The 27,671-nt window shown below is 47.1% G+C and overlaps 2 protein-coding genes across 2 annotated transcripts; both read right to left on the reverse strand.

Annotated features, from left to right (window-relative positions):
• Positions 1–173: 173 nt before the first annotated feature.
• KNSTRN (kinetochore localized astrin (SPAG5) binding protein) lies at positions 174–5,383 on the reverse strand. Its single transcript, XM_059825898.1, has 8 exons — positions 5,320–5,383; positions 4,105–4,237; positions 3,898–3,954; positions 3,575–3,674; positions 1,757–1,871; positions 1,405–1,466; positions 1,182–1,256; positions 174–310 (listed from the first exon to the last, which is right to left on the reverse strand). The coding sequence occupies exons 1-8, from the start codon at positions 5,381–5,383 to the stop codon at positions 179–181; spliced, it is 738 nt and encodes a 245-aa protein (XP_059681881.1). The 3' UTR covers positions 174–178.
• A 1,893-nt stretch (positions 5,384–7,276) lies between these two features.
• On the reverse strand, positions 7,277–27,185 carry DISP2 (dispatched RND transporter family member 2). Its single transcript, XM_059825868.1, has 8 exons — positions 27,106–27,185; positions 18,711–19,157; positions 16,302–16,331; positions 14,061–14,184; positions 12,969–13,084; positions 12,376–12,494; positions 11,326–11,423; positions 7,277–10,696 (listed from the first exon to the last, which is right to left on the reverse strand). The coding sequence occupies exons 1-8, from the start codon at positions 27,183–27,185 to the stop codon at positions 7,277–7,279; spliced, it is 4,434 nt and encodes a 1,477-aa protein (XP_059681851.1).
• Positions 27,186–27,671: the final 486 nt, after the last annotated feature.

Here is a 27,671-nt window from a genome sequence, read left to right on the forward strand (position 1 = left end):
GAGCTGCTGGCCAGCACTGCGCCCTCCCACCCAGCTGCCCCATCCCACCGGAGAGAGCAGTGACCCGCTCCTTGTTACAGCCCACCAAACGGAGAACTAGGTTTGCAAAGCAGAGATGGCTGAACTAGGAGTGAAACTTTAAAAAAAAAAAAAAGACAGCAGAGTCCGTCCTTGCGCCTCACATAGCCAGGAGCAGCTCCAACTCATCAAGTATTGCTGAACATTCCTTAATTTCTGCTTGAAAGGATGAATGCTTCTCCAGGGACCGGCATCTCCCTTCTTCTGCTGATTTCCACTTAGCCATCGCTGTCTGTGTAGAGAAGTCAGCGTACACGACGTTTTACTAACACAGAAGTACCGAATGGCAAAGCCACATTCTAAAGCAGCTCTGACTAGAGCATTTGAGCTCTTCAGCAGGGTCTTGCCTGCTAGACTAAGATAAGTCTAGCCTGACTGGGGTGTCTTTTAACCTTTGTTCCTAGAGGAAAACGGCTATTTATCTCCGACCAAAGTTTAGGAAGTCTTATAGAATAGCAATTTCATTAATTAGCTTTTAAGCTTCTTACAAAGAATTGTAAAACTGCAACTTAATTACTATTTTGACCAGTATATAGCCAGTATCATTGAAGCTGCTTGTGCTTGCATACTTCTTCGATCCCAGAGAGGCAACAGCCTCCAAGTTAGATCAAGCATTCCAAATTCCAGTGTAACAGCCAGACCAACAGGTCAGTTCTGCCCATGGTGCTCACAACCACCCACAACGCAGACTCAGAAACTCTCTCTCGAGGAGCTGACCAAAGCAGAGACAGCTCCGTTTCTGGTACCAACATCCATCTTCACTTTGGAACCGATTCAGTCTAACTTGAAAGCTACCAGTCATTAACCCCACTCTCCTCTTTGGCCTTGTTTCAAGTTCAATTGTATACAATTCAACTTGAAATGACTGAGATGAGAATTAACATTGCCCCACCATAAACTTTGCTTCAAGCCCTCTATTTAGAAGGGGAGCAACACATACGTTTTCCTTAATGCATGTATAAGGAAAGGTGAGTAACACTGCAGGCTTTCACTGTAGCTCATCTGGAGAATAGAGCAGCACCAGGAGGAGCAAAATAACCTTCTGAACCTCACTCAGCACCAGGTGCTCATTACCTGGTTGAGTCTGAAAGTCACAGTCTTACCTGAAGCTCCTCCTTTTCTTTTGCAGCTGTTTGATTAAATAGCCTCAATTCTTCTATGAGCTTCTTGGTTAACAGCTGAAGAGACAGAAGGAAAACAGTTTACTATAATGCCAATATATGTGAGTCTCAGCAGCTGTTTCCACAACATCAGTAGAAAAGGGTAGTAGCACACAGACCTCTCAAAGCCCATTTAACTACTACTGCTCTTTCAAAATTTTCTTACCATCGTCTGCTTCTGGCATTCCTGGGTCTTTTCTTCCTCCTCCAAAATGTTACTGCCTGTAACTAATGTATGAGATGCATTAGTGAACCTCTAATACACAGATAACTTTGCTTGTAAGAACTAACAGCTTTTCAAAGTACATTTCTACAAGACGACTAAACTATTTTCAAAGTTTATCCAGGACAAGGCCTACTACAGGAAGCAGCTTTTTCTCTTAAGCTAGAAAAAAAATCCCCTGGAGTTACAGCAAGGAAGCAGAGTCCAAATGTCTTATAAACAGTCACAATAGGGAAAACAAAAAGTGTTCTGAAGAACGAGCACCAGAATGGTATGTGAAATGCATAGTCCTTACCAGGATCAATGTTTCTGCTTTCTAAAATCACCATGCAAGTCTCCTGAAATTTCTTGAGCTTCTCAACTTCTTGTACCAGGCCTTCATTTTCCTCCTTTAACTCCTTTATAGTGCCCTGTCATTAACACAGGTTGTAAGCAAATCAAGTTTCCAAGGAGATTTTCTTCTCATTAGTCAGTAATACTGAGTGTGATGCTAATGGCTTAACAAGTGCTCTGCTAGCACCAAGAATCAGATCTTCCCCTTCTGACTGTACCACCACAGCAAAATTAGTCCGTTGCAGACCTTTACCCCTGCTTCTTGACAGGATTAATACATTTATGACATCCACATGTCATAGCAATTGCTAGAAAAATTTGATCCTAGAGAGAAATTCCTTTCAGGTAATCCTAGCATATCTTTTCTTGTGCTCCCTCTCATACATATAAATAATTCAAGAGTTTGATCATAGAAGAGCATATAAACATCAGAAAGAAAAGGGCATCTTAGAATGTTTAAGCCACGACATTATTCCCAACACAGTTCAGATATTACCAGGCAATCAGATAAGCTGATCAGCCTCACAAGTTGAATGCAATTCTCCATGACAATCAATATGCATGTGGATTAGGGTGATCCAGCTGATAGTGTCAGAAGCTTTTTGAGCATTTCATAGGAGGTCTCAAAGGCTCTTAAAGAAACCAAGCTGTGAGATAAGAGGAATGATCACCTCACAGATTAGCAATTGGTTGAGAACAAGGAAATAAAGTGAGCTTTTACAACTGAAGGTTACCAGCAGGGCCTCCTGCACATGACAGAAACTGTGCTAAGTGTGTCCTAGAGTGATCTGTAAGAGGTAGTGAATAATAAGGTGCCAACTCTGAATCTAAACTTGATTCAGAGAAGTCAAGTCTGTTTGAAACTGAATCCACTGAACAGTCTCAGCTCTCTCAGCCTTTCCTCCAGTCCCTTCATCATCTTAGTGGCCCTTTGCTGGACTCTCTCCAGTGTGTCCATGTCTCTCTTGTACCAGGAGCCCAGAACCAGACACAGTGCTCCAGGTTTGGCCTCACCCGTGCTGGACAGACGGGAAAAACTTGCAGAAGAATACAAAGACACTAAAAGATTAGGCAACAACATGACCAAACAGCACATGAAGAAACCTAAGTTATATAAACCCAGCTCTGCATTAAATACTCAGAAGAGAATGAGGTCACTGTCCCTCAAAATCAGTGCACAGCAGTGATCAAAATCCAAGTAGAACGTTGTTACTAAAATGAGACCATACACATGCCTTAACCCACATCTTCAACACCATATGCATTTTCACACCATGCTACGTGATGTGTTAGCAAAGCTAAGAGAGATTGGGCAAAAGGAACAAGGAAATTGCATAGCTTATCTACCACATGTTAGGAGCTACAGAAGAAAAAAATTAATAGACCTCAAACCATCAGTGGCAAGTGATTATTTACAGTTTCTCTTGACATAGGTAGGAAGCATCTGGCAATACCAAGGCTGTTTTTATTAAACTTTCATGCAAGTGTATAGTTGTGAACTGAAATATTCTCCCACAGTGAGTTTAAAATGGAAGTGGAGCTCTGATGGCTATTTAACAGTGATCTGGATGCATTATCCATCCAAATACATCTGTGGCTCTGCTGATTTCCAGGTTCTAGCAGATATCACGGGTATCAGAGGAGAAAACCCAGCCCACACAAGTTCTACTGACTTCTGATGGAGATAGGAAAATGAGCAAGACAATCCTTTGATCTGACCCTGTAGCAATCAGAGTATAAGAATCACTCAATTTATTTATTTTCACCCCCCTTTCCTTACCTGTGCTCCTGTTAGTCTGGAGTGTAGCTGTTGTTTGGCTGTTTCCAACAGCTGATTCTTGGTCTTCAGCTCTGTTTCTAGTTTATATCTGTTGAGAGGTCTGTAGAGTCAAACATCAGAGATTTAGGGGCAAAAATATCAGTATTACACACCTTCTCTTTTACTTCCACAAACGTTTTTGAAGCATTTGCTCTAGTTTCTGCCCAAGAGCTTTAATCAGCAAACTTGGCAAGAAAGCTGTACATGGGTGAGAGCTCATCATAACCCTCCAAGAGGGAATGTTACTGCATGAGGACAACTAATAGAAATTTGAGGAAACATACCCTCTTGTAGCTGTCTTCTTTGAAAGTGGTTCCACTTTCTTGGCAGATTTAGGCAACCTTAAAAGACAGGTAAAATACAATTACCAGAAGTCCACCGCATTCTTGCAGATTACCAAGTCTGTCAGTTTGACAAAATCTGCAAAACACTAAGCCATCTTTAGGACATTTGCCAAGCGATACATCCATCAATATTTTGCTTTCATTTACCCTTGGTTTGTGGCTTTGAAGACACCGTCTGCTGGAATGTTTGAGCTGAAGTTAAAATTGGGATCTTTGCTGAACTCTAGATCTGCTGTTTTGCTGACGCATTGTTTCTTTGAAGGAAAAGCCATTTGAATTTCTGAAAAAAACCCCAAAAACACAACAGTGAAAACACAACAGTCCATGAGAGATCACCACAATACACAGAACTACTGGATCTCTTAAGCCTTCCATTTGAGGTAAATCGCAATTACATCTGGCTAGAATGGAGACTTCAAGGTAGCAACAACTAAGGGCGGTCTTCAAACTTTGCCCAGGATTAAGGATCCAGAAAAAGCCACAGATAGCTCAGATGGTAGACAGTGTTAAAACATAGTTACCAGGCTAGCACTAAGGAGAGAAAGTTTGAAAATGATAATACAGGCATGATAACGAAGCAGGTCTCAACATCAAGTGGACAGCATGCCACAGGGTTCCAAGCAAAGTTGTTCAGTACTGGAAGCAAAACAAACACAGCCCACTCAAAACTCTCACTTAAGAGCGCTACATATTTCAATGCACTATGAGTAGATACACTTCTAAAGTAACACTATAAGAGAACTAGCTTTTATGTAAAGTTTATTTGGCTTTAAACCACAGCTGTTTGAGTATATAAAGCTTTGTGAACATGGGGGGAAGGAAGCTTCCTAAACCCCCAAGTTAAGTATTTTTCAAACGACATACCCATAAGCACATTTATACTAGAGTAACACAGGAGCTTCCACTGATACAGACTAGATCCCATGTTTTTAACGTTAACCCTGGATGCCTCACATTTCTAAAATGCTGTAAGTAGCATCAAAAGAAGCAAGAGCCCCTGAAGGAAAGTATCTTTAACCTCCCAGGGCCGCTGCGTTCAGCAGGCGGGAGATACAGACTCTTGAGGCCCAGCACTGGAGCCCGTCGCAACGGGTTGAGCTGTGAGCCCGCCCTGCTCAGAGGTGCGCACTTACCAAAAAAAAGTGTTAACCGACGACTTAACCAGAGACAAAACAGTTCAATGAAGCCCGTAATTAGACTTCGCAACGGCCACCACAGACCAAGGCCGTACCGGAGCTCCCTAACAGACGCCGCTCCCCGCCCACCCGCCTCGGCCTAACCCCACACCAGCCCTCCGCACCCGCGGCACCTCACGGCGGAGCGGAGCAGGGCAGGGCCCTCCCTCCCGGAGAGGCTACGCACCTGCGGGCGGGCCGGCGCGGTGGAACGCGCCGTAGACGGGGATGCGGGAGGGTTCGCCCTCCATGGCGGCCGCGCCTCCCCCTCAGCCGCCGTTTGAATCGAACCCGCCGCCAAACGGCTGCGTGCCCCGCGCATGCGCAGAAGCGCACCTCCGCCTGCGCGCTGGCCCCGCCCCCGCCCGCAGGGCGCGCGCAGGCGCAGGGCGCGCGTGGGGGGGGCGGGGGGCTCTGTGGGGCGGCGCGCGCGCCGGTTCTCCCTCTCTGCCCTTTCCTCAGCGAAGGCGCCGTGGGGATGGCGGGTTCCCCGGCGGGTCTGACACTGTTTCCCCTCGCAGCTGCCCTCAGGGGAGCTGGCCGCCGGCGGGGAGGGCCTTCCCTGCCTCCCGCTGCTTCCCCCTGTGGTTTGGGCACTCGGGGCCCGGAGCCCTCAGGGCTCCTGTGGGCTGCGGGGGGACTGTGCGGGCCGCGGGGCCCTCCCTGCCGCTGCCCTCAGGGCGCCGGTGCTGCCGCTTGCGTTTGAGGCGGTTAAACTTGCCCTCTCACACTGAGAGGGGAAAGGAGGCATCTGTAGAAAATGTTTCTTGGCTCTCTTAGATGTTTTCTTCCAACAGTTTTCAAAATGGGTGAGAAGTCCCTCAAAACAGTAATGGAAAAGGGCTCCTATGTGGAGAGTCAGTCAGCCCGAGGGCAGCTCTGGTTGCCAAAGTACCCACCTGAACGCCCAGTACAAGAATTGCACTGTGAAAACGCAAAACTGAAATACATTGTGTATTTCGGGTGTTGTCGCTAGCTTTAAAAGAGCGTGTTCCTAACGGACGCCAGGCAGTTGTGGCCCGTCTCCCACAGAGCAGGGAAAACTGCTGGTGGGTGTCAGAGGGAGCGAATCTTTCTAAGGTGTTTACTTTCCTTTTGCTGGTTATATTGGAAAATATGCTAGGAACTTAAAAGATGAAGAAAATGAACGACAGTGTTCTTGGTGAAAATGAAGCATCACACAGATTTAGGAAAATCTGTCATAAGCATTTATTTGACATCAATTTGTATAGAGAATGTTTTCTTTTTCAACAGATAAAGTTTTCCTGTTTGTTTCTGGTAGAGAAAAAAAAAAGTAAAATGCAAGGTTCACCAGATAAGCAAATTTTAAAAAGTTACATGTTTGTGGGGAACTCCTTGAGTGGAAACAAGCTATAAAGATGACAAAGCACCCGAGTCACTGAGGGGACGAGAACACTTTTCTCAGAGGGGAAATCTCACACTGAAAATCTTTGGCAGTCCTAGAATTTCTTCTGATAAAACAAACTGAAATTGTTACTGAAAATAGGTTTGGGCTGGATACTGCAGCCTCCTCCATGCTCAGTAAGAGACTGTTATCAACTCAAAAGTCTTGATGAGATTTTTTTTGTAATATCTGAACTATTTTCATGAGATCTGTGAACCTGGACTTCACAGGAAGCAGTTTCTGATTCAGCAGAAAATTAAAGACTTTCTTTTTTTTATTACCAATACAGTCTTCACTTGATATCTAGATTTTTAATAGTTGTGGGTTTGGATTAGATTTTTTTTTTTTTTACATGAGCTCTCTTTCTCTGTTGTTAAATATCTGGGGAGATTCACCTCATTATTTCTCTCCTATGTGACCCTGACAAGAAAACAAACTCTAATCACCTTGTAGGAAATGACAAAACCGGTTTACTTGATAAGTTTTGCAGTACAGCTGTGAATATGGCACCAGACACTGGAAGGTCAAAGGGCTTGTACTCCATCAGGATTGCTCTCACATCCTCTCTCACTAGTATCAGGTTTGCTGGTTCTGTGAAAACACAGGTATTCGCACAGCTGAAATACTAAGAAACAGTTTCAGCTCTAGGAGAGGTGAGAGGAAAAGACTGATATTTACAGTTCCAGGGAGATTTTGACTTCCCCTTTCCCTAGCAGTACAGTTTTTTTTCTGCAAGGTTTCAGCTGTTGTAACCAGAACTTTGTGCGCTAGATCGTTTGATCCAAACATCAGGCATGTCTGGCTGGCTGTTCGGCAACACAACTGGACCTTCGCTCCCTAATCCAAATCGATTTTTCCATGAAGAACTGTTCTGCTGCGATGCTGCTGGAGAGATATCAAAGACAGTCTCCCTCAGGTCCAGCCGCAGGGTATCTCTCTTCCCGTTCAAGTAACCTCGCTCTGTTTGACTGTACGAATCAGACAGCTCTAAGACATCAGGACAAGAACTGGCTGATTCAGCAAGCTTTAGGCCTTGCTCAAAATCACTAATCGATGTCTCACTGGAGATGTTGAGCATGTCAAAAGAGCTGCCAAGAGAACAAAGGCATCTGTGAATTTTGTAGATGTCAGCAGCAGGGAGATGGCTGTTGTCTGAGGTAAAATCCGACTGCTGCTGGGCAGTGTCACCACAGCACTGTGTTTTATTGAGCTGCCCTTCTTCTTTCATGCCAGCCGGCTGGCTATGGTCCAGGCCAGACCCATCCCAAGCTTTTGGACCGTACTTTCGACATCGACAATCTCGGCAGAGTCTCTCCCTGTGAATTTCTGCTCCTGAGCTGCTGTGCTTGTACGGAGAGGAAGTTTGCAAGGCGGGACACTGGCACAGGCCGACCTGCTGGTCTCCAAGGGTCTCCTGCAGATTATCTCTCTCTCTCTCAAGGGAAGGGTGCATTCTTATTCTGGGGCATCTGTTTTCTTCAACTTGTGTGTCTTCAGAGAGCACTGACGGCCGGTTGGACAGCTTGCTTGTGGAAGTGCTGTTGTCAAAACTGTCGCTGAGTTTTCTGGACAAGGGCTGGAGCTCATATTGCTCGTTTGCAGTGTTGGATTCCTGGACCTTCCGCAACCGGTTTTGCTTCTCACTCCCCCCACAGGCAAAGCTTCCGTTCAGCCCAGAGTCATCAGAATAGTCTTTCATGGTGTGGGCACAAGGCCAAAGGATCTGCCCACAGTTCTTCTCTGGGCCGAAGAAGCAGCACAGTGACTGGAAGAAGAAGCTGGCAAACCCACAGCTGATACATTTGATCATCATGATGAATATCCCCAACTTCCTATATGCCAGGACTGTTGCAGGCAACATGATGACCCCTGCGGAGAAGAGAGCAGAAGCTGCCATGGCCGTGGCACAGCTCATCTGCTTCAGGGAAAAGGCCACTCGGCTCAGGCGGTCGGAATGGGGGCACAGATGATAGGAGATGCAGTAGTTGACGGTAAAGTCAACGGAGAGACCTACCGCAGCTGAAATGAAGAGAGACTCCACTGCGTTGAGCTGCCACTCCAAGAGGACCAAAAGGCCAACGGTTACCAGGACGGTGCCCGCGATGGCAGTAACAGAGAAAAGGCTAAGGAGAACGTTCCAGGTAGTGAGCAGCAGCACCACGAAGGAAATGGCTATGGAGAGCCCCATGACCACCATCGTTTCTGTGCTGAGACTGTGCTGGAGGTTGTATAGCTCTAGTTTACTGGTAAACCATCCGTTCTGAAGCCCCACAGGGGCAGTTTTCATTTCCTCTGTTACCCAGAGGTTGATTTCCTCGTAGAATTGTTTGGCTTTGCTGTAGTTGAAGCTATAGTGATAAATAGTTTGAAACTGCAGCACTAAGGCAGCGAGATTTCCCTCCCCGTCAAACCTGAGGCCCAGATCGTACGTTTCTGTCCCCTCCCTGCCTTGTTCCAGGAGCATCATTTTGATGCAGTGTAGGAAGACTTCACTTCCATAAGGGAAGGAGAACTGGTTACAGCAAAGGCTGAAGCTGTGGTCTCGCTGGGAGCACTGGCGACTGTCCATCCACCTGAGGAACTCCTCCATGAAGCACACAGTAGATTTCTGCTCTGCGTCGGGGTAGTAGAAAGTTTTGTTCTTCACTTTTTGGCAGAATTCGAGGAGCCACTTCTGGGCATCAGGGTTTTGGATTGTGAAGGTGACGTCTGTCACTAGGGTGCCGTTGCTTTTTGGATTGAAGTGGTCCCCGTTATCCACGGGCAGAATGCCCCAGACTATCGTGACAGGCATACGCTGCCCTTCTCCATGCTCCAGCCTCTCAAACATGAACTGGTGGCAGTACTCAGAATCATACCTCTCAAAGGGGTGGCTCAGTCTGAACACCTGGACTGACGACGTTTCGAGGGTTGGGAGTTTGAGTTTTGGGCTGGAACAGGAAATGTAGGCACCTCCTATCGCTAAGGCAGCAAACCAGCAGATCCAGATGTACCGAAACTTGATGACCCCACAAGGCAGAAGCTTTTCAAATAGCAGCTTGGAGGTTTCAGACAGTGTGTTCTGGAGACCCCTGAGAATGTAATGGAGGGAGAGAGCGACTCTCTTATGGCCGGTGTTGTTCCAGTAGTCTTCTGGCTTGTAAATGCAGGTCATTGCTATGTAGCGCTCATACAGCACAGCCGAAGAAGGAAGCCAAGTCATCATGAATACCAGATTCACCAGCACGGAGGTGCCCATGTAAATAGCAAAGCAGCGGATGGCTATTATATTGCTAATGTAGCTGGCATAGAAGGCAGCACCCGTTGTGAAGCAAGATGCCAGCACGAGATACGCAAAATGGTGCATGGTTTGACTCACCCACTGAGAAAGCCCAGCGGAAGGGTTCTGGTTCTTGCTGAGGTTCCAGAGGTCGAAGAAGACAAAGGTGTGGTTGGCACAAATGCTGCTGAGAATGACGACTGCTGTCAGGTTTACGAAAGGGAAATAGGTGAATCTGAAGGCCACCTTGTACAAGAAGTAGGAGATCATTAAAGAACTGACAACAGCAAGCAGGACCATCAAGGTGATAAAGACTGAGCGTAAATAAAAAGAAATACTTAGAAAAATAGCTAATATTGCCAGGACTGGGTACTTAGTATCCAGTAAAAGATAGTGCTGGAATAGTTTCTGCTTAAGGCCCAGGTCCATTCCGGTGATAGATGTATAGTTATCAAACAGATCCCAGGATTCAAGATTGTCTAAGTAGATCCCCATCATAGATGCACCTTTCCTTGTAGGCAAAAACAGCAGGCTGTATTTGAGAGATGGCACTTGGTACTCCATTGTCTGGGGACTAAGAAAGTCTCTGTCGACCAAGAAGTGAAGAAGCTGGTAAATGGCATTGAAGCGGGTACATTTTTCTGGGACTTTGGCACACTGAGAGTGCTTCTGTCTCACAGTCTCGGGACCTATGCAAGATGGAGTGAGGATGCCTTTGTGGTAGTCTGGAGCACAGGCACGAAGGAGGGCCAGAGTATGGGAGATGTCTCCTTGGGTTATCTCCAGACACGAAGACCTGTTGTACAGGACAGCAATGTAGTTCCCCAGAGACCAGCTTGGGCAGCATTCGTTGGCTTCAGTACGTTGGCAGAGGTCTCTAAAATGAACATGTGAGCGTATCTGAAAAACAGACAAGGGAGCATCATGTCAGACCCCCCCTGCACACTTCATCTTGCAGCCCCATACTGTTCCTTGCTCCTCGACGTAATCCTCCCCTCCAGGTGTACCAGCCATGGCTCACCATCCTCCCAATGACAAACTGCAGATACTAAACCTATTGAAACATGCTAGCCTTTTGCAAAAGTTAAGCCCTGTCCCATATTTATATTTTATAACCTCTGATTTGAAAATTTGGATCCTATGGCAAACACAGCTAATCCAATTAAACTTCCCACTTGCAAAATTTGCTGTCACAGTCTCCAAGATGATAGCTCCATTTTGGTAATTAGGTTCTGCTGCCCAAAATTCTCAGCAGCTTCTGCTGGACACCTTTGGCTTCTGGACCAAGCTCTTGTTCGGTGACCATTTATTCTTGTTTAATGGCAGCTGCTGCTTTGCAGCTGGACTTCAGTGACAGGTGGAATCATCTGTGCATTGCTAGGTAGGTAAAATGCTTTGGAGTCCTCTAGGCTGAAACCTGTTCAGCGGCTTATGTTATTTTTGTCTGGCTTCCTTTCAGCTGGAGATTAAAGATTACGGCAGTCAGAAAAGAGACAGCATGTATATATGTTCTTCTTGACATTACTAACCTTGTCTTGTTCAATTTGACACATGGACTGAATAGCTTGCAAGTTCCATAAGCTCCCAGCAGTTGTGGACATAAATACCAGCTGGGAGTAGCTCTTTTCTGAAATAAAGAAGAAGAAAAAAACTCAAAAAAAAGGATTAGGTAATGAAGATGAATCAGCCATGCTGTTTGGAGTAGACTCTCTGTGCATAGAAAAAAAAATACATATATCGCTATCTATACGACTGCTAGGGAGGACTCCCTGAAGGGAAGCAGGTTACAAAGACAGTAGCTTGTAGTGAGTGCTAGCATCTGCCTGGTGTGGTCTGACCTCTGCTCCTTGCCCGTCTGTCAGCAGCAGGAGAGCAGCGCTGGGGCATTTCAAAATACGCTCTCCATGCTGTCAGCATGCTTTTAGTGAGTGTTGGCATCTGTTTCTGCACCCTGTTACAAAGTGAGGGGCTCGCACTCGGCCAGGAACTCTCAAGGACCTGCGGTTTTGGTGTTTGACTGGTTTCAGAGGTGGAGTAGAGGCAGGGAAGGGAGTAAAAATATCTGCATGCTGTTCCTTTCTTCTACTTACTAGTGTCCATCTTGGGACATGTTTTGGGTGTCTTGGCGTTTTCCTCTCTTTTCTCTCCAGTTTTTACTGCCGCTTACTTTTTTAAGAAGAAAAGAGGGAACAGGGAGGGAGTGGGAACAAAGAGGGAGTGGGGCATACTCCATTTTTTCAGAGTATTCACTTTTGAGATGGGTAAATGGTGAAAACATTAGTCCTCTTACTGGTGCTTTTAAGGCATATTTCTAAATAGGAAAAAGAAGCATGGCAAAAAGTTAAGGAGAAACAACTCTTCTCCAGAATTTCAGAACAAGACTTTTCTAACCACTCAATTATGAAGTGCTGGAAGATCACTATCCAAAAGGTGGCTTAGCTTTCACAGGGTGGTACTGTACATACTGCTTTCTCAGCGCTTTCAGAACGTTTCCCTGGCTCCTCAAACACTCTGGCAATTCTGTATGCTGTTGAGTTCTGGGGGTGTAATACTTACTACCTCATCAGGATTTCACTCACCTGGGGGACCACAAAAGAAACCATCCGCTCCATAGACTTGTTCCACCATTCTCCTTGTCCTTGCTTCTTGCTCTCCCTGAGCATCCTTCTGTCCTCTGCTAATGCTGATGTCATCATAGCTAGCAAGAGATGAGATTATTTATGTAACTAGAGATCATCTGGCTATGAGTTATGTTCACTGACAAGGCTGTGGTGCCACACGTAACACTGCTGCAGCTGGAAGAGTCGTCATGGTCTTGAAAGAGCATTGCTTGGATGGGAGCAGTTTGATATGGGGTTGACTGTGCCCCTTTACAGGGAACTGCATGAGACTGAGTGAGAAACTGCATCCCCGTGTGCAGACATGCTGCATCGCCTCTGCAGTCTCTTAAAGGTAAACAGTGACGTAAACGCATGAAGAGTTTAGAGCCTAATTCCTGGTTTCCAGAATAGGGAGCCCAAGTCCATTGCAGGCAAACAGACTTTAAACTCTCCAGTGCCTTCGTCGCTTTTAAGCGTAGCATAGATGTAATTCACATAGATATCTTGGAACATTGAATCTGTAACTTTACAGCCAACATCTTCCTCAGACCCCGCAAACCAAACTCAAATACCTTTTCTTCTCAGCATAGGGAGAAAGGGAAAAGGTCTTCTTGTAGCCTGTATGGCTCTCTACATTCCTCCACACGACGAGCTTTCTGCCAATGTCAGTATCTCGTGGCTCGAAACCCTGCAGCCAAGCAAAAGGGTTTTGTCATCAGCTTGCATTTTAGTTTAGCTTAGCTTTTCTTAATCCTCCTCCTAGACACAGAAACTATATGAGATTATTACTGCATCTTGGAGGGATACACAAATGGAATTTTCCTTGGAAATACTGCATCCCAGAGCTGACAGAAAAAAATATTTCTCCTTTCCTTTCCTTTGCGGGCAAGGATGGCTACAATTCTCTCTCCCTGATCTCATAAGACTCTTCTCCTCCTCTTCAAGTAAAATAGTCACTCACAGAAATGGGAGTAATTTTCCTCTTCCTGGGCAAACTCTAGCCTATTGTTATTTTCTCAGGATTCTTCCGTTAATGAGAGACAGGGATGACTTTAGAAAATATGGGATCCTGCATGGAAAACAGGACTCTGTGCAGCAACGGCCAGAACAGGGCAGCCTCTCCATTTCAAGAGCCTCAGACACAGGCTGTAGGAGCCAAAGCCAGGTCCTCCATCCAGCCTCCACCCAGCCTAGCTAGTCCTTTTGGGCCACCCCAGCCTTCCAGCAGTGGAAGGGGAGCAAAAGGAGCAATCCCGGGCTGTGCTGGCAGTGTCTCTGCACCAGGTTGAGGGCAGTAGTGCAAGTCCCCAGCATTGCTGAGAGACGGGCTGGTGGCTGCCACTGGCATAGGCTGTGTCTTTCTGTGGTGTCAAAGAAACAGCAAATACCGTGCATTACTCTGACACATTATGTTCATCCTGGAGGAATCTTGCTTTGGCTGCATGCTGTGAAGATGTGGGTTAAGGACAGCAGATCACTGATAAACATGGTCATTTTTTCTACTGGCTTTACTGTCCTCCTTGATTTACTGTCCTGCCTCGCTGCCTCTGTCTTCAGAGAAGGAAGGCAGCATAGGCTCATTTTATATGGCAGAAAGAATACATCGCTGTTTGGCTCGTGGATTTCCTTATGTTCATGTTGACGTATCGTCTGTAGGGACTTACCATTAAGGGTTCTGAAAAGTCAGGCAAATTTCCAACAAGCAGGCCAGCTAAAGTGCAAACCACAGCTGTCACTGAACACAGCACCAGGACGGCTATGGGCCACTCGGCGATCATTTGAGAATAACTGGAATCAACAGGAGAAGAAAAAATGCAGCTGTTAAGGCACTTCTGCTATTAGAACGAAACCTGCTGTTGAACCAATGTAGTGTTAGTAAAAGGAAGTAAAAGAATTAGGGCTTTCTGGTTTGAGCATTTATTTATTGAAAAGCTTAGAGGCTCTAGTACAGCTATTAATGAACATATTATATCTCCAACTGGATGTTTGCAGGCAATTCTAATTAACTCGGGTAATTACATTTTGCCTCACTACATTTTCCTGCTTTTTCAATCAGAAATAATAAAAACCAGACTCTTGCATCCTAGGGCAAAATGAAGCTTTAAATATTTAACTTAAAAGATTGCATTTAAAAAGAGCTTCTTCCTTTTTTCCCCCCATAGTGCAATGTAAGTTAGTAGCTGCCTAACAGTTTGGCCTGCAGATTTTCAACCTGTGGACCCTGAGAATTCTTTGGGCTATTCTGAAGGGTCCCCTAAAGATAACTAACTCAAGCAAGTCCATTGTCATTGGTCTAAATTCACTCACTATATAGGGGCCTGCCTTACTGTTGGGAAGTGTCTGGACATCTGCACAGCAAAAGAGGATGGAAACCACCAATGTGATGTGTAACCAACGTTAGGATCACCAGCAGCATTCACGGAGTGGATAAGCGGCTTCTGCATCCACAGGATGAGTGTATCTCACCCTGATCTCGGCTTCAAAACCAAACGCTGAACCTACAACAAGAGCATCTGCCAATGAAGCAGACCAGTTTTCCTTCAGGGTTTGGAGAACACCTGCAAGCCCATGGGCCAGGGCTATGCCTGGCATACGTATCAAGGTGATATGGTGGCACACACATTTTTAATGACATGTCTATACAAACAAAACCCTTCCAGAGAAGCAGCTTCCTCTGGCCAAAAGTATTTTTGGCAGTTACTTTTGTTCTTAAGAGCTGGTCTAAAATTTTCCATCCGAGGTCTATTTTTCTTCTGGGACAAACTGTGTCTCCTGTAGGATGATCTAGCAAAGTTACTATCCCACAATTTTTTACCAGTGCAGATTTTACTACCTCAAGATTTTTGTCTTCCTCAGAAATAACTGTTAAGAGATAAGATATTGGAATGGGTTCCTGCTCTGGTTTGGCAGGTTCTAGGTATTTCTTCTGTATTCTGATGTATTTCTGAAATACAAGAAATTTTTTGTTAAAAAATAGTTGACAAAAATTTGAGCTTCATGGGGAAGTGAAATGTTTATGAACTTCAGAGCGGCTGTACCAGTGCATATCAGCCTCGAGGTATAATGTTCCTGCTTGCCTGCTCTTTTGCCTCTTTTGCCTCCAACTTCACAGAGTCAAATAATGCAGCTACTTCTTATCATCAGAAATCATCACAAGCCCTTCAAACAGCTTTTCACTTGACTTTTGGTCAGGCCTGGTATTTTTTTCAATTTAAGACTGCCTTATCAAGTTTGTTTTCCTAGATGAAGTCTTTGCTATGCAAATGAACAAAAATTGGCCTTTACACATTAGCGTACCTAATTTCTGGAGGCTGTTTTGAGTGAGTCCATGTCCAATTACCAGGAAGAAAAAAAAAAAAAAGAATCAGCTGCAGTATCTGATGATGGAAGATACTTACCCAGACCTTCCAGAAAAAATAGTTTACAAAAATCAGCCTTTAAACAGAAGTTGAAAGCAATAAAATTATTTTAATTTTGAGAAATGTATTAAAAATCCTCTGTCTTTTGAAAAGCTGAACGTATTTAATGGATGGGCTATCCTCCCGATTGCTCATCTGGTGGGCCAAGCTGGATTAATCCTATATATATATATACACACACGCATACATAGAGGATTATTATATATATATAAAAAGCTATTGTATGGACTAGAGCCAGGCACCTGCCCCAAGAACAGCTATCAAGACAGTGTTGCTATTCATTAATGCAGGTTAAATTGATCTCACAAGCAAACTGAGATTTTTCCCAGTGGATGGGAAGCCGTGAGCGGGGAGCGCTGACCTTGCTGCTGAAGCTGGGCCTGCCGGGGATGTCACCAGCAATAATACTCCGCATTTCCTAATAGCAGGGTAGGAGAGCAATGATAATAGGGTAGAAGGACAGGAAGCTTTTGATATTAAACATACCTTTTCGGCATCCTGAAAGCTTTGTCATGTCTGCAGACAGAAAAAAAAAAAGACGCGTTCATCTATTATTTTCCTAGGAAGCACAGTGCTGGGCTGTTAATGAGCAAGTTAACCCTTTCAGGGGCTGTAAAGCACCAAGCTGAGCCATTGCTGCAAGAGTACTGGCACTACATGAATTAGCGTAATGAATAACAGAGCCTTTTCCTCTCCCGTTGACATTCTAACCAAACAGGATGGGAAGACATGTAGGCATTCCTCATTTTTGCCCCTCTAAGAAAACCCCATAGAAAGTAATGGTCATGAGCAATATAATCCCATAGAAATCGCACTGCAACTCTGTCCGTGAGAATCTATCTGTCTTAAGCGCTTTCCTACTGAATTTTTAAATTGTTTCTTGACAAGAGCATACCTCTTTATTAAATTTCATCAGCTGGGCTAGCAATGCCCATGGTTTTTATTCCCTGTTTAGCTCAGCAAGGATTTTCAAAAAGGTGGCTCTCATTTGTTTCCTGGCCCCTGTTCAGTCTAGAGGAGCAGAAGGCCAGTGGAGCTGCTCAAAACATTTTACTGGGGTTTCCCTCACAGAGGAGCATTTGTCATTCCTACTTGTAGGGCTCTGAGGAATGAAATAAGGGAGCCTTCCCAGCAGATCCAAGGTTACATTTGTTAATGAATCCCTGAGGGCAAGCTTTCCACTGACACCTTAACAGAAACGCTGCACCTCAGTGGGTCACCATATCTGAAGGACCTTTCATTCTGCTCTCTGTTTCCACCGAAATGTCCCCTTGAAACATGCCCAGCCCGGCATGGCCTTGGGTTGCAACACAGCTTCCAGTTAACTGCTCCCAGCTGTGGCTTCCTCCTCTCTCTGGAGCCATGCCAAGCTCAGCTCAGCGATTGCTCCCTCCTCCCTTCACCCTCCTCCTACGCTCTTGGCTTAAACTGGGAGAAGCTCCTGCTGCGCTCTGACATCTGTGTGGGGCAGATGCCCCTCGGTCCCTGCTCTGTCCCAGGCAACCGACTGGTGACCCTGTGGCAGCTCATCCCTCCTGATGGGTTGTTATGAATGGAAGAAATGAAGAAGCAACAGAGGAGAGTTCCCCATGGAAGCATCTCTCTCAGTGGCACGTATAATAAATTACATTGTGTTCTCCTCATCACACTATGCTCCGTAGATTTGGGAGAGAGGGGAGCAAAGAAAAGTCCCTTTCTGGCAGCACACTGCCCATCCTGTGCTAATTCTCTCACAATAGCTTCTCAAGCAGATTTGCTTGGATTAAAAACCCCATTCTAGCATTATTATGTTATCGCTTTTCTGTCTGCTAGTGCTGCACATTCTGCCAGGGATTTGCAATCCAGCTGCGTTTCCTACTTAAATAACCTGTTACGGAGAATGTAGTTGACAATTTCGTTGAGAGCGTATGAGCTAAAAAGGATCCAGGCTCCACTCCTCTGACTGCAATTGCTCTACACTGCAAACACAAGCAAATTAAATCCTCTGTTAATGGCTAGAAAATGAGACCATAAAGGGCTCTTGTGCCTCACCCTGCACTGCTGTGCAAAGGCAAGGAAGGAATCCTGTGCCATCTTTTATTGGACTTTGGTGGCTACTGCTGTGGTAGCACAGGGATCATGGTCTTCAGTGCCAACAGCGGACTCCAAAAGGCACAGGCAGCGAGGACGGATGATGCCGGCTGGAGGGGGCAGAGGTTGTAGCTCGGGCTGTTGGGGATGCCTGTCCTGTGTGCATCCCTACAGTGCTGCCCAAGAAACGTCCACCACCCAAGCAAGTCACTGGGACGCTCTGCACACAAATGGAGTTTGCCTGATTCTGCCATGGACAATACAGAATTTACACCCTCATTGCTGCCTAACCTGGAAAACCAAATAAGCTTGCCCACTTTTATATTTCTCACTGCTCAGCTGTAGCTAGTGCTTACCCTCTGCTGCCTCTCCCTTCCAGCACAGGCAGCAGCTTTGGTGGGCGCAGAAAAAGAAATTAACTCTGCTCTTATCACTGAGAAACTCTGCCAAGTTAAAGGATTAACCAGCTGGATGTCTTGCAGTGCAAAAGGAGAAAATACAAAGATCACAGAAGATGGGCATAATCAGAGCTGCATGATCTAGGAGCAACTGAGTGACCTTGGCTTTATCCAACGAGTCACCTTGAGAAGCAAATTGTGCCTCTCCCTGGTTTGGGAATGGCAGCTCTCTGTACACCCTCCACAGAGGTGGAGGGAGCAGACTGGATCCCTCTGTGCATTTTGGGGCAGCTGCTGCCCCACACTGAAGACCAAACCCATGTTTTTTGCATCCTCACTCAGACCCTTCTCATCCCCTCCTGCTTCCCACCACAAAATTCAGGAGATGCTTTTTGAAAGCCCCTGAGCCACTCTCCATGTGCCTCACCTGACTGTTACGATGTGGTGCTGCACCGGCCGTCGCTGCCCGGGGGACCACTGTTTCCAGGGGGTTTCCGAGGCCCCGTGGTGGGAAGCTGGTGCAGGATCACCGCTGGAAAGATGGGAACACAACACGGGTCTCTCGCCGTGCCCAGGGAGTGGGGGCAGGCCGTAGCTGCTTCGGGGCTCCTGCTGGTTGCAGGGGTAATACGGGTGATGCTGCTGCGAGTCCTGGGAGCTCGATGGCACCTGGCCGTTGGACTGGGTGGAGACTGGCCCAAGCGTGTGGCTGGAGGAGGGCAGGTGGTCTCCCCCCAGCCTGGGGGATGCAGGAATGGGGCAGTGATGGACCGGACAGATTCTTTCCCAGGAAGTGCCACTGTAGCTGGGCTCAGTGTTCCCGATCTCTGGCATGGCGAGACAGGTCTGGCAAGGTCCTGCATTTTGTTTTTCTCTGTGAGAGAAAATAAAGGCATGGTAAACCAGCGGAGGAGTAGGAAGGCTATGCAGGGGAATCGCATCCTGCAAACTGGAGACTCACAGGCCTCCCACATAACACAAGATGTAAAACCTCACCCACTATTTGCTGTACCAAGAGCCAGTCTCAGGGCTGAGCTGGATTATGCTTTTTATAAAGATATCCGTGACCCACGCAGGGATTCCAGCTGATGGAGAATCCATCACATCTTTGTGCATGTTGGTCCAAAATATTGAAAAATTGGGAAACATCCCCTCAAACAATTCTCCAAGATATTTCACTGTGGAGGGGGCAGAACGCAGTGGCTGGTGATAACAGCAGGGTCCTAACTCAGGACCACGGAGTGACTACAGAGATCTGGGGAAACGGACACCAAAGGAGACTGCACGTGAAGAAGACACTCAATTATCTGCGCTTCTTGGGAAGATGAATTTGTTTGATTGCTCTGCAGAAGGACTGGCTCTGCTCCACCTTGGGAGAGTAGGAGAATGAATCATCCCTGGCACTAAAAAAACTGAACAGCGAACCTGATGGCTGTGACAGTGTAAAGGGGCTTCAGCCTCCAGCCTGGCATATGTCCTAACAGCTGCCATGGCCTGCAGACTCTCCACTGGGCTCTTCAGGAACGTTTTAGACATCCAACTCCCAAGAATGACAGCAACAGATACTACTGGTCTTGGTATGTACGAAGGGGATGGACTAGGATCTCTCAAGATCTTTTGAAGCTTGACTTTCTTCTGACTGCTCAATTTACTGAGACAAAACATTTGCAGACTTCAGTTCGCAAGTAATGAGGTCTCTGCAGGATATGCTTTCTTCTCTCCAAGGAATTTAAAAAATTACTTAATTCCTACAGTTCTTGATTTATGGAACCTGAGACATTTTGCTAGCTTGGAGAAAGTTTGAATAATACATTGAGGGACTGGTTAGCCTGTGAGATGCCAAAAAACCCTTCACACACAGTAGACTGAGGTCACACTGACCCCCAAAAATGCCTTAGGAATTGCTGTCTCAAGAGATGCAGCTGGTCAAGGTGTCAGAGTTTCAGCAGCACTATGCAACCTGGAGCTCAAAAAGGAAGCACAATATGGGAACACCAGTAGTCTCTGGTCCTTGTTCAGAGCATGTGCCATGGTGTCTACCGCTGATTTAAGTGTCTTGCCCTCATGTCTGGCATCGAGGATTAAGTATGATGAATGATTTGGGCCAGCTAGAATCACAAAGTGTCTCAAGTCATCAAAGAATTACAAGTGCTGGAGTGAGACTGGAATAAGATGAACTTCAGCCTGAGGCACCTGATGTGATGTGGGAAAAAATGAAGGCAAAACGTCTGAGAAGGGAATATTTTTGAAAATTTGCAGAGTCCCTCTCATTTATTTTTCGGACAGCCATGGAAAAAGTCAGAATTTTAGCAATTACAAGTCTCTGGAATTGCACCCAAAGTTAAATGGCATGATAATATCAATGACAAAAGGGATATGAAGAATATTGTTAGCTCAGTATTGCTTGAAAATTGGTATTTTTTCCAGAAAGAAGGACATATGGACCTTGGCAGCTTGTGCTATGTGCTTTCCAACATCAATTTTGTTTATCGACACTGAGAAACTATATTTCATGATTATACAAAATGGGATTATTTCATTAAAATCATTACAACAGAGTAATGTTTGCGGTAGCGGTTATACCAGTGCTGGTGTGGAGACTCATGGCACAGACATCGCACTCAGCTTTACTTGCTCAGTGTACCAGCCCAGGGACTAGTAACAAAGAAATCTTGACTGGTTAGACACCATCCAATGCTAATTTTAGTTTTTAAGCCAGAAGACAGCTGCAGCATAGTTACAGATAGGGATGGCATGTTCATGGGTCCTCATTACAATGACACTGACTTCAGAAGCAATAACCAACCTTCAAATGCAGATTTTCTGAAGCTCAGGCCATGCAGCAGCGGGGAACGACATGGGGGATTTTACTTTGGGTTGTCAAATTCCTTTGCTGAGTATTTTCTGGTAGTGGCCAAGGAAGGAGAGAAATGGCAAGATGATATTAAAATAGTCTGCAAAAGCGTCTCTGTAAGTGAGCTTCTTCGCATCCTTGGAAGAGGCTATACACCCAAAGAGAGCAACGTCGGACAGCATCTGCGAGACTGTTAACATTTCCTATGATGATAGATATACAAAGTGGCTGAAAGAAGTCAAAGTTTGCACTGAAGCAGGTGCCAGAAAACCAGCAGACAGATGTGTGCGTGCCTCACTGAGATAGGCTTGACAGATTGCTCCCAACCATTCCAGCACTTGGTTGGCTCTGCTCTACAACCCAAAGTACTAGTAAGACTTGAGCTAGTTCAACGTAGCAAGAGGGAGTGCTGTTGGCCAAAGCAGGAGCTCCTGAACAGATTGTGACAATCATATCCCGTTCACCTACAGAATTTGTCAAAGTAAATAATAATACCAACCACATTGCATAACTCCTTGCTGTCCTGTCACAGATGGATTAGTGGCAGGATTACCCAGACTTTCAAGCGCGTGATTTGTGTTATAGCTCTATATAAAGGTAGTTTACAACAGAAGACAAATTTGTCATTGGTGTATATGAATGCAATACATGAGATTATAAATCAAATGCCAGCAAAGCTGTTCATGAGATGTAATCTAAAGTCTTGTCTGGAGTCTGTACAGCCTCATCGGAGTCATCCCTGCACTGGGAGGGATTCAGGTTCAGCCTACTGCTGCAACACAGGGCAGGTGCACTGCAGACAGATGAAAGATTACGATCTGTGGTAGTCAACATATAAAATGACATCTTTAATTAGTCATTGCCGATCTATACTAATTATAGAACCAACCTGACTGGGAGGTGCTAACCACCACATCCCCTCCGGCTCTGGCGAGCTGCAGGGGCAGAGTTTGTTTGGGAGAGCTGACCTGGAGAGTCCCTCAATCCACTCTCTCAAGCTTGAAGTGTAATTCATCTCTCCCCCCAGCTGTCCAGTGGCTGAAGTGCAGGTGCATCTTATTTGGGCTTGTAGTTTTGTACAAGTAGTCCTGGCTCAGGGAATTTTCATCAGAGAGCTGAGATCCTGGTCGTGTTATGCTTTGGCAAGGTCTAGACCTTTTCTCACTCCCTTTTTGATGCCTCTAAGTTACTATTTTCCCTCTACCTTGATCCTGTTATTCTTCCTAATTTTTGTACACTTTAAATAGGTGCTGGTTTCCTACGATGCATAATAATACACAAAGACACTGCCGAACTGACAACTTGTGCTTTTGGTATTCCCACACCTGTACAATATTTGTGTTCTTTTTTTTCAAAGCAAACCCAAAATTCTTTGTCTTTTAAACCATGGATCTGCATAGGAGATTGGGACCAGAGGCTTTTCATAACTAGATTAGTCTGATGGCGGTACTGCCACGCCTGCCTCATCTGATGGTGAATACGTAACACTGGACAGAACAAAAAGGCTTTTGCAAAATACACTTTGAAGATGGGTAGGGAGATGCAGGAGGAGTGCAATGAAAAATTCCTTCTCCAAAAACCCCTCAGCTACAAAACCTCCTGGTGGGGAAAGCAGATGAGAAACACTTGGATATTGCGGATTGCCTCCAGTTTTTATGCACATACATTAATATATTTGATTCTAATATTTCACATGAAAGCTCATTCTTCTTGTTTACCATCTTTGCTGCGAAATACTGTCAAGTTCCTTTCTCCCCCCACGTGCTGTCTATTAACTCAATCCCCTGCCTGCTTAGTGACTTCATGTTTTAGAATAACTTTGGCTAGTTCAAATCATTCACGTGTGACTCCTCTTCATTATCTCCTTTTCAGACTAAACAATTACAGTTCTGTCAATCAGCCTCCAGATATGAGTTGCCTTATGCTCATTTCTCTCCAGCTCCATGATGATGTGACCTTGGTTATCCAAAATCTCCAGGGAAACCTGGCGCTCGCAAATAATGATCGGTTTGGATAATCACTGCTGGCAGTTCTGCAGAATTCGAGTCTTCACTTGCTACACTCCCAATTAGCCATAGTGCTGGCGGGCTTAACGTTTGATATGCTGAGGACTGCACCAGAGATGTAGGCTGGTCCTTGTTTGCCTGCAACCATCTCGCTATTGCTTTTCTGGGCTCGCAGGACCCTGAACTATGGCTAGAAAAATGGTTGTGGAGGAGTTTCTGCTATCTGTTTACTGTCAGGCGTGAGAAGAGGTGGGCAGAGCACCGACCGCACTGGACTCTGCTTGCCACGCTGCCACTAACGAAGACTAACATCAGGGGAAGAGAAACTTTTTTTTTTTAATGTTCATTCCCAGTCTGGGCCATGTCAGATATTTGACATCTTTGGGATTGAGTGGGCAGAAATGGTTTCTCAGCCACAGAACAGCCTAGAGAGGCAGCCTGACAGCCTCCGTTTTCTTCTTCAAGCTCAGCTGGATGCAACCAAAGAGATGCTGGGAAAAGAGGATGAGGAGGTGTAGGGCAAGGGACAGACTGGAGTTAACTGCTCCTGTTACCCACGGCAATGAGTTGCATTTCTCACACTGTTTTCTTGCCCATCTCTTCCCTTGAGATGTCTAGACAGTATAATAATCCAATATATGAACCTGCCCAAGTCACTTTGAGTGCAGCAGTGCTTTTCTGAGATGAGTACCAGGGCATAGGCAGCCTGCTTCATGTGGGGGAACCAGCAAAAGGACAGAAAGAAAGAAAACAGGCAAGATAAGGTCAAGATTTCTAAGGAGACAGCTTTCTGCCATTCCACCTCTGCTGGGATGCGGAGCAGTAGTAGGCACTGCAGTCTGTGGCAGGAGCCAAGGGCTGAATGCTGTGAGTCCAGCCCCGAGGCGTGGGCTAGCTCCCTCCCGCCCGAGACCAGCATCCTGCTGTGAAGCTCAGACGCTGCCCCGCAGAAGGCATCAGCAGGACATGGCTTTAGCTGCCCACCTCCCCGCCAGCCCGAGCACCAAAGCCCCAGCAAGAGGGTTTGCTGGAAGCATGCCGTGTTGGCTGCCTGCCCCTAACTCCTTCCCCCTTGGGACGGCTTCCCTCTGCCAGCACACAGAGCTGAGCTCAGGCAGAGGAAGGTTTGTGGGGCAGGGAAATGACAGCATATGGTCACCTTCCCTTTCCTCAGCCACTCCATTTCTTTGGCACGGCTCTGGTCTTGCTTCCCTCTCAGCCACGCAGCAGGAGAGTGCGTGCATCTCTCAGAGAGGAGAAGTGGGCCAAAAATATTCAGCGTTTTGAAGGAATGGCTTCTTTATTGGTCTGCCTAATTCCACCCTCATCCCCAAGACCGTTTCTATAAGCACTTCTTTTTTTTTAATGGAAAGATTATCTCACCCTTTGCATACTAAGGAGAGGATCAGGAAAGCGGCACTTTGCATATGAAAGATGGGAAACACCTACCAAGTGAATGGAGCTGTCTGATGCCTGAGTCAAACTACAACTTCTCCTGTTGACAGGAGAATCTCAAGGGGGAATAAAAACAAGCGAGAGAAAGGGCAAGAGTCTGTATCTTGACTACGGCCAGAGCCCTTTTTCCCCAGGAACCTTTGCTCAGTTAGACATTCAGCACTGAAAAATTTCATTCGTAAAGAAAGAAGCTAGTTTCATTTTCTTTCCCTTTTTTCCTTACCCTAGCAAGGTTTTGCTTGCGTATCAGCTGTGCAAGTTTTCCCAAATGAAAAAAAAAATTCTTTCTGAATTGAAACCATGTGCTATAGGTCAGCCTCCATCTAGATTAATGGCTTTTTCCTTGAGAGCTGTAGCTGAGTTTTTAAGAATGGGTTTTTATAGTGGAATTTAAATAGAGGTTTTCTCTTTGAACACACCACCTGCAAAACAGCAGTGGAGCTCTTGAGAAAAAAGAGCTTCTTTGCTTGAGTTTTCTAAGGAGATAAGAGTGCCCTTTTCCAGATACTAGGGAAGGGTTCATTGTGCTTCGCTCTCATCTCATTATCTAGCTCCCCTGTCTCACTGGCAGGGAGAGACAGACACCTCCTGAGCAATTCATCTCCTCCTTAGGCTGGGTCAAATTCTCAGGCACTGAAAAATTGATGTGTAGTTGCTATCTGTTTTGCTTTTTCAGTCTACCAGCAGGATAGTGTGTATCCTTGAGGGGACCGGCAATCTTTTTGTTAATGAGACTCCTGAGTATGTTAAATCGTCATGAAAAATTAATGAGACTGCAAAACTCTGCTTCCCACGTAGTCTGCCAAGAAAAGTTTAGTTTTATAATCCTTTCCATTGACTCGTCTGAACAGCCTTACCTTCACCCCAGGCAGCTACTGCTGCTGTGGGCACAGGAATGTGTGATGGGGTGCAACCAGACGCAAAGGGGTCAAGGTCCCCACCCAGTCTTCAGTGCCAGAATAGGTCTGGATGCAGTTCGCTCTCTGTACACTGGCAGTCTAAAATGTGCTGGCAAAATCATGTTTGCTAAGCCTTGTTTTGAAGAAAAAAGTAATGAAAAGGGAAAGGAAAAGAAAAGAACACCTCGCTATCCCAGTCTGCAAGAGGGCAGAAGGAAGGTAGTGTTTTCAAACATCTCTATTTTTCTGATGATGAATTGAGCATTGATGATAAAGAGCATTGGCCAGGAGCAGAGGATGGGGTCTACAGAGCTAACGCTTTAGCGGCTATATGAAGAGCCTTGCATAAAGAAGCATTTATGTATATGCATGCTCAGGAGTGAGAGAGCTATCTTCTTGTACTTTATTGCCATAGATTTTAGTTCCTGAGTGAGCAGCATGAGTGAAATTCAAAGTACACCTATTTCAGATAGCTTAACTCATCTCTGTAACTTAACTCTTACAGGCTGCAGCATTCATTACAAAAGACCTCTTTGAATGAGCAAGGATTACTCTGGCAAGCAAAGCTAACAGGGCTTCAGTGATAGCTCTGACCCCATGGAATGCCCAAGATTTAAAGCAGTGCTGGATTGTGTAACAGTCACTCAGCGAGCACCGAGACCCAAAAGCACACCAGTCTCTGGCTGGGATCTTCAGCGCTGTCTCAAGAGAAGCCCCTGCCCTGTTAGTTCCCCCAGGCCGGTGGGGATGTCTCAGCACGAATATCCTGTATCAGACAGAAGTGAAACTCTTCACCTTTCTGAAGGAATTTGTGTGCTCTTGACCTTGGGCTGTGCTCTGGTCAAACAGAATCTGAAGGGCTCAGGAGATCTGTTGCTTCTGGTCTAACAAATGGCAATGTGCTTGCAAATTTGGGGATGGCTCCTTGCCCATGATTATGGGCTTGTTGATGTTTCCAGAAAATGACAACGATTGTGGCTGCCAGCCTGGTTTAAGACACCAGGTAAGGGAGCATATGGTGCAGGGGGCAGAAGATGAGGGCTGCAGGATTTCATAGAAGAGATCTTTGGAGTGAAAACCCTGCTTGCCCGTAGCCTAGCGCAGTGAGGACTCTGCCTGAAACATGCTGAGCTTCACCGACAATAGCTCACCCGTTGCTGCAGAAGGGAGAGCTCACCGTGCTGCACGCTAAAAACCTGCCAGGGAGGCCAAGCCAGGCACTCGGCCTCCGGCACGGTCGGCTCCCCGTGGCGTGCCTGGCCCCGTGCAGGAACAACCGGGGCACCCGCCGGGCCCCAAAACCGAGGGGTGGGCAGCTCGGCCGGCAGCTCGGGGCTTTGCCTGCTCTCTCGGTGGGCGGTCGGGACACACCTCAGCGGGGCCGGGGGGGCTGTGCCCAGCCCCGGGAAAACCCCGGTGGCACCGGCCGCCTCCGCGCCCTCGAGGCCGGGGGTGGCGGCGGGGCAGGAGCTCCCACCCGCCGGGGCAGCGGCTCCGCAGCGCCGGCTCGGCCCCGCCGCACCGGGCGGGGAGGGAAGCCCCCGCGCCCCCGCCACCGGCCCCGGCGTCCCGTCCCCCGCAGCGCCGCGCCGGGACCCGCGCTCCTACCTGGGCGAGGCGGGGCCGCGCCCGCGGCGCGTCCCCTCGGGCCGCTGCTCCCGGCGCGGCGAGCCCGGCGCGGCCTCCATGGCCGGCGGCGGCGGCGGGGCGCTGTCCGCAGCCCGCGGTGCTGAACGCTCCCGGAGCGGCGGCGGCGGCGGCAGCGCCCCGGCGCGGCTCCGCGCAGCGCTTGCGCGGCCGCGCAGGCGGAGGCGGGCCCGGCGCGGGCGGCCAATAGCCGCGGGGCGGGCGCGGGGGCGCTGCCGCCTGCCCCGGGGAGCGCGGCGGGGGGAGCAGCGAGCCCGGGCCGCCCGGCTCCTCCCTCCGCCCCCGGGGCCAGCCCCGCTCTTCGGGACGGGGTAGAGCGTGCGGGGCCCAGGGCGGCAGCTCCGGGGCGCGTGGCGGTTCTCCAGGCCTGGAGGTGGACCAAACCGCCTCGCCCGGCCCCCAAATCCCCTCGCCGTCCTCACCCCGGGCAGCGCACGGTTCCTGACGGAAGACGTCTTGGGGGCGGGCAGCGAGGGGGCTGCAGGTTCGAACAGCGCGCAGATCCCTTTGGGTGGCAGGTCCCTCAT

Source organism: Gavia stellata, chromosome 17 (assembly GCF_030936135.1).
Source record: "Gavia stellata isolate bGavSte3 chromosome 17, bGavSte3.hap2, whole genome shotgun sequence".
Classification (NCBI taxonomy): domain Eukaryota; kingdom Metazoa; phylum Chordata; class Aves; order Gaviiformes; family Gaviidae; genus Gavia; species Gavia stellata.

Coding starts and splice junctions, on each gene's coding strand:
- KNSTRN (XM_059825898.1), bottom strand. CDS start 5,383: ATGGAGGGCGAACCCTCCCGCATCCCCGTCTACGGCGCGTTCCACCGC. Junction 4,238..5,319: donor CCGCGCCGGCCCGCCCGCAG/GTGCGTAGCCTC, acceptor GGTTTTTTTCAG/AAATTCAAATGGCTTTTCCT. Junction 3,675..3,897: donor AAGAAGACAGCTACAAGAGG/GTATGTTTCCTC, acceptor TTGACTCTACAG/ACCTCTCAACAGATATAAAC.
- DISP2 (XM_059825868.1), bottom strand. CDS start 27,185: ATGGAGGCCGCGCCGGGCTCGCCGCGCCGGGAGCAGCGGCCCGAGGGG. Junction 11,424..12,375: donor TTTCTTTTGTGGTCCCCCAG/GTGAGTGAAATC, acceptor TCTTTATTTCAG/AAAAGAGCTACTCCCAGCTG. Junction 10,697..11,325: donor GTCAAATTGAACAAGACAAG/GTTAGTAATGTC, acceptor TCTGTTTTTCAG/ATACGCTCACATGTTCATTT.